At 44.7% G+C, this 6,000-nt stretch overlaps 1 protein-coding gene across 10 annotated transcripts in view; it reads right to left on the reverse strand.

Annotated features, from left to right (window-relative positions):
- The window catches only part of kmt2c.L (lysine methyltransferase 2C L homeolog), a 173,555-nt gene extending 171,008 nt beyond the window's left edge, over positions 1-2,547 (reverse strand). For all 10 annotated transcript variants that reach the window (XM_041565790.1, XM_041565791.1, XM_041565792.1 and 7 more), the window contains exon 1: positions 1,808-2,547. In XM_041565790.1, the coding sequence (XP_041421724.1) occupies positions 1,808-1,974 (167 nt within the window). In that variant the 5' untranslated portion in view covers positions 1,975-2,547. The remainder of the gene's footprint in view (positions 1-1,807) is intronic.
- Between the last annotated feature and the right edge of the window lie 3,453 nt (positions 2,548-6,000).

Here is a 6,000-nt window from a genome sequence, read left to right on the forward strand (position 1 = left end):
GCGGAGCAGAAGCACCATTGGTTTTAATTACAATTGATCCCGTCCATGCCCACTAAGTCCAATTTTATCAGGAGCTAACGAACCGGTCTCAGGCCCCGACTGGCAATCTGTGGGTTCTGGCAAATGCCAGAGGGGCTTCTGTAAGGTGCCATAGAAAATGAGTATTAATTGGGCTGGTGAGGACTGTTTGGGTCTCTCTGTACTAGGAATGCCAGGGCATATTTTGAATCCCAGTCTGTATGTTTTTAGCATGTGGAAAAAAGCTGGAGTACCCAGAGGAAATCCACAGAGACATGGGAAGGACATATAAACTGTTTGCTGATAGTGTCATTGTGTGATCAACCCCTTGGACCCCTACGTTGCAAGACAGTAATGCTACTCACTGCGCCAACATGTTAACCAACCAGCTATACCAGGACTATGACCAACCAGCTATACCAGGACTATGACCAACCAGCTATACCAGGACTATAAGCAACCAGCTATACCAGGACTATAAGCAACCAGCTATACCAGAACTATAAGCAACCAGCTATACCAGAACTATAAGCAACCAGCTATACCAGGACTATAAGCAACCAGCTATACCAGGACTATAAGCAACCAGCTATACCAGAACTATAAGCAACCATCTATACCAGAACTATAAGCAACCATCTATACCAGAACTATAAGCAACCAGCTATACCAGAACTATAAGCAACCAGCTATACCAGAACTATAAGCAACCAGCTATACCAGAACTATAAGCAACCAGCTATACCAGAACTATAAGCAACCAGCTATACCAGAACTATAAGCAACCAGCTATACCAGGACTATAAGCAACCAGCTATACCAGAACTATAAGCAACCATCTATACCAGAACTATAAGCAACCAGCTATACCAGAACTATAAGCAACCAGCTATACCAGAACTATAAGCAACCAGCTATACCAGAACTATAAGCAACCAGCTATACCAGAACTATAAGCAACCAGCTATACCAGAACTATAAGCAACCAGCTATACCAGAACTATAAGCAACCAGCTATACCAGAACTATAAGCAACCAGCTATACCAGAACTATAAGCAACCAGCTATACCAGTACTATAAGCAACCAGCTATACCAGTACTTGCTGCACCACATTTCTCATCCTCCAATTACAGCAAGACTTGTAGTTTACTAAGCTCATCCTCTCCTCTGTAAACTGACTATCCCTACAGAGAGAACTGAAACATACAACAATTATCTTTGATTCTGCACATTCTATACACTGTGCAGTGTCCCCTCCTGAGCAGAACAGAGACACTCCGGCAGCTAATGAAGTTTTCCTTTAAAAGTTGCCAACACAATATTTCCCACTCCCACAGACAAGTCGGCCGTGGAGCTGACCTGACACTCTATGGGTGATGTTTTCATTTCCCCTCAGCGGAGGAAGCAGTAGGGCAGCTCCAGCACATAAATACTCACATATTGACATACACAAGGGGAATTGTGTGGAGACAACAATGTTGACATTTTGCCTGACCAGGAAAAGAAAGCAAATTGTGTGTAAAGAGAAAACAAGGGGTAAGATGTGAGTGAGGCTGGAGGTAAATGCTGATAAGATGCAACAAGAGGACATGCCATTACTTCTCTCTTTATTTCACATCCTCAGGGCCCTGTTTCTTTAGCTTGGGCCCCAGATGTTGCTGAACTACAAGTGTCACTGTAATTACTTGAAACTGGGAGGATTCTGGGAGTTGTAGTTGAACAACATCTGGGACACAAGGTAGAAAAAAGGGAACGGTGAGATTAAGAGCTGCACTGCCGGGACTTACTTCTTCCGGGCTCTCTGCAGGGGGGAGGAACCATCCTTTCTCGGCCGGCCCCGGGGTCTTTTGTCCGTGGCTGCGGGGCTGGGGGGTCCCTGGGGCCCGGGCGTCTCACAGGCGGACTCTAGGCTCTTGTGCTCGGATGACATCCTAGGGAAGGGGCCCACACTCATCCTCCTCGGGCTCGGGCCGCATCCTCGGCTGGCGCTGATGACACTGGGGGAGGGGACGAATGGGGAGGGACTGGGAAAGGCCCCGGTTCCCCCCGGGGAGGGCAATAACAACAAAAGGTGGAGGAGACGAGTATGAGGCAGGGGCAGCAAGGAAACTCCCCCGTGGCCTCTCCTCACCCTGCGCCCCACACCGTCACAGCGTCACTAGTCCGGACACCGCAGCTCCGACACCGAGTCACTGTGTGTGCGACAGGGCTACGCTCGTCTCCGCCGGGAAGCTTGTCACGGCGCATGCGCGGCGCTGGGTGAGAGGAAGGCTGACGCGCGGCCTAGTGACGTCACTGCCCCCTCCCTCTCCCGCAACAGCAGCAGCGGCGGCTCTCTAGGGCTGCCTGCAAAACGTGGCGTCCTGGATCACGATCAGGTTACGGGAACGGGCGGTGTGGCGCTCTTTCCGCGTTCCTATTGGTTGTCTCGCTATATAAGTTGGGGGCGGTTGTGCCTTCCTATTGGTTGTCACGATCGGCGAATGTCAGAGGCAGCGGTGTAAGTACGATTTGGAAGAGGCGGTGCTTGTGTAGCGTGTGATGTTTGGACCTGTGGAGCCGCGCTCACTCCTGGGCCCTCACATTGCTGCTTTTTTTCTGCAGAAATCATCCCCCCTATTGTGCTGCTTTCCCTGCCCCATCCTACAATAATGAGCTTGTAAAGTATAAGTAGAGCAGGGGGAGGTCCAACTTCAGAGGGACAAGCAGGTGCCATGGTCTGGTCTGAACATAATGGGGCGGGTCTTGTGGTTCCACAGGTTGCAAGTGGCTTGGGGCAAGTTGAAGGAATATCTGCCATTAGTTGCACTGCTGGGACCTTGGAAATGACAATATATATTAACATAGCTCCCAACATTTTGGTAATAAAAAGAGGGACAAAAAAGTTGTTGTGAGTAGCCCTCCAAAATGTTCTGACCTTGCGCATTTAGTAGCCGCACCCCCTAATCACCATGTTCATTTTACAAAATTTGACAGTTTATGAAAGTTTCAACATAATTCTGTGGGGGTTTTTCCGTTATTACAGTTTTGCTAATGAAGGTGAATTGCCCTTTAGCTGTGAGTCTTAACTTTCCCCAAGGGACCTGTTATCTTATCTTGTTACAATTATTTATTTCCTTATCTTGAAATTGTTACAAAAGTATCTTATCTCCTGCTGTGGCTGTTCTGGGCTCTCTGCCAAAAGCCAATTAAGTTAGAAACGTTGTTTCTTTTTCTGGCTGGAAACGGGACTGTCCAGTCCCTCTAAAAACGGAACAGTTGGGAGGTATGTATTGAGATCCAAAAACAATGGTGCAGTAGCCAAAATAATAATAAAAATTAGAAATAGCTTTATTAGGACATGTATAGCCTAACGCATAATCTGGGCACTTACTCTTAAGCAGGGTTGCCAGCTTTACATTTCAAAACCAGCCAAAAATGAGCCAAAAGCCATTTTAAAATTAGCCCAAAAATAGCCCAATTTGTACACTGAAATCTTAATAAAGTTAAGCAATAAGGGTATTAAATCAATGAACTGTCTGGAATTTTCCAATAACTTTTCTTATATTAAAGGAAAACTATACCCCCAAAATGAATACTTAAGCAACAGATAGTTTATATCAAATTGAATGACATATTAAAGAATCTTACCAAACTGGAATATATATTTACATAAATATTGCCCTTTTACATCTCTTGCCTTGAACCACCATTTCGTGACTCTATCTGTGCTGCCTCAGAGATCACCTGACCAGAAATACTACAACACTAACTGTAACAGGAAGAAGTGAGGAAGCAAAAGGCAGAACTCTGTCTGTTAATTGGCTCATGTGACCTTACATGTGGTTTGTATGTGTGCACAGTGAATCGTACGATCTCAGGGGGCGGCCCTTATTTTTTAAAATGGCAATTTTCTATTTATGATTACCCAATGGCACATACTACTAAAAAAGTATATTATTATGATAATGGTTCATTGACATGAAGCAGGGTTTTACACATGAGCTGTTTTACTCAGTATCTTTTAATAGAGACCTACATTGTTTGGGGGGTATAGTTTTCCTTTAAAGGGGGACATTTTTCCATTTTCCTGGTTGGGACAGATTTCTATAGAAATTAAAAAGTGCATTTTAGATGAGCTACAGCCTCTAGATCAGTGATCCCCAACCTCTAGCTTCTTAGTAACATGTCGCTCTCCAACCCCTTGGATGTTGCTCCCAGTGGCTTTAAAGCAGGTGCTTAATTTTTGAATTCCAGTCTTGGAGGCAAGTTTTAGTTGTATAAAAACCAGGTGCACTGCCAAACAGAGTCTCCATGTAGGTTGACAATCCACATAGGGGCTACCAAATGGCCAATCACAGCCCTTATTTGGCAGCCCATGATAGTGTTGCTCCTCAACTCCTTTTACTTCTGAATGGGGAGGAGTTTTTTTTTTTATTAACTATAAACTGAGGAAGCAGACCCCACAGTCCAGGCCACCCTGTTCCTCAGTCTCCCCTGTGACTGTGGGGTTTGCTTCCTCCATTGTTGCGCCACTGCACCTATTGTATCTATCTGATAGTGCCTGCCCTTCCTTTGTTCCTGGGTGGTCATTAAACCTGTAATCCAGCCCCCTTAAAACCTCACGGAGTTATAGTTCAACAAATTGGCCCCCATGGGCCCTTTCGTCTCTTACTCCATCCCTGCTGTCCTATGTTTTTTCCAGTACCAGTACATCCACCCCAATACCCTGTATAGCCATAATATAACAAGAAACTCTTTGTAATGTGCTGTGTAACCATGGGGTTGGCCTATATGGCTATATATGTAAGCGCCGAACGCAGGAAAAATGCAACATGCTGCGTCCCAACCTGCGTTCGGCGCTTACATGCGTCTGTGTGAGTACAGCCGCATTGAAAAGAATTCATCGCGTCTACTCCTGCGCTCCCCTGCGGCTGAACGCATAAAACTGGAACGCAGAGGAGAGCAGCTTCAAACGCCCGTGAGTAAGGACCCTAAAAAGCTAAATCTCTCAAAAACCGCAAATGACAAAAAATGAAAACCAATTGCAAATCGTCTCAGATACATCACTCTATTCATCAAAGTAAAAGTTTATTTAAAGGTCAACAACCCCTTTAAGTCTCGTGCGGATTCACTTGCTTCTCTGTATATCTGGATTCCTAGATTATGGACTGCACCCAGGCAACATTAACATTACAAAAAATCGTAAGATGTACGATCCTTCAAATCCAACTAACTTCACGATAATTTCCAAGGATTGGTCGGACTTCGCTAAAATCGGTCGTTCGGCAAGAGAAATCTTTGCGTCTATGGGGAGCTTTAACACAGAGGCCCAATCAGCCCACACAGAGCTATTAGAAGTCACCGCGGAGTTCCATAACCTGTGCTTTGGGCTCATGCTTTTATATGTTCATGGAACTCCTCTGTAACTTATAATATCCTTATATCTTACAAGAAGGGGTGTCCCATTTTGTCATAAGTCACCACTTTTATCATAATACACACGTTTCAGTGAGTCATGTGACAGAAATGACATCACTAGGAATAGATTATAACTGATGACATCAGTAAGCACTATTTATAAGGATATAATTTACAGGATGCTCACCCTCTTGTGTATTATATATACAGCGCAACCTTAATTTTACATCCCCTGATTTTAAGTTTTCCCTATTTTTACATCATTATTTTGTGGACCCACCTATATATTATGCATAATACATATCCCTGATTTTACATTTTCCTTGATTTTACACCATTTTTTTCTGGTCCCCTGAAAAACGTAAAATGGGGGTTCTTCTGTATATAAACACACTGTGAGAGAGTTCTGGGAGGTGCATGTATATAGATATATTATGGGAGGGTGCTGAGTGGGTGTTTTTTTGCTCCTCCGGTATAGACAGGAGTGGTGTGTTTGTTTGTTTGTGTTTCTATGGGTGGGTGGTTAGGGGTGATCTGATGCAGACTGGTGACTAGTGGTATAAGAGTGTCAGGAGTAGGT

The sequence above is a fragment of the Xenopus laevis genome, chromosome 6L (assembly GCF_017654675.1).
Source record: "Xenopus laevis strain J_2021 chromosome 6L, Xenopus_laevis_v10.1, whole genome shotgun sequence".
NCBI lineage: Eukaryota > Metazoa > Chordata > Amphibia > Anura > Pipidae > Xenopus > Xenopus laevis.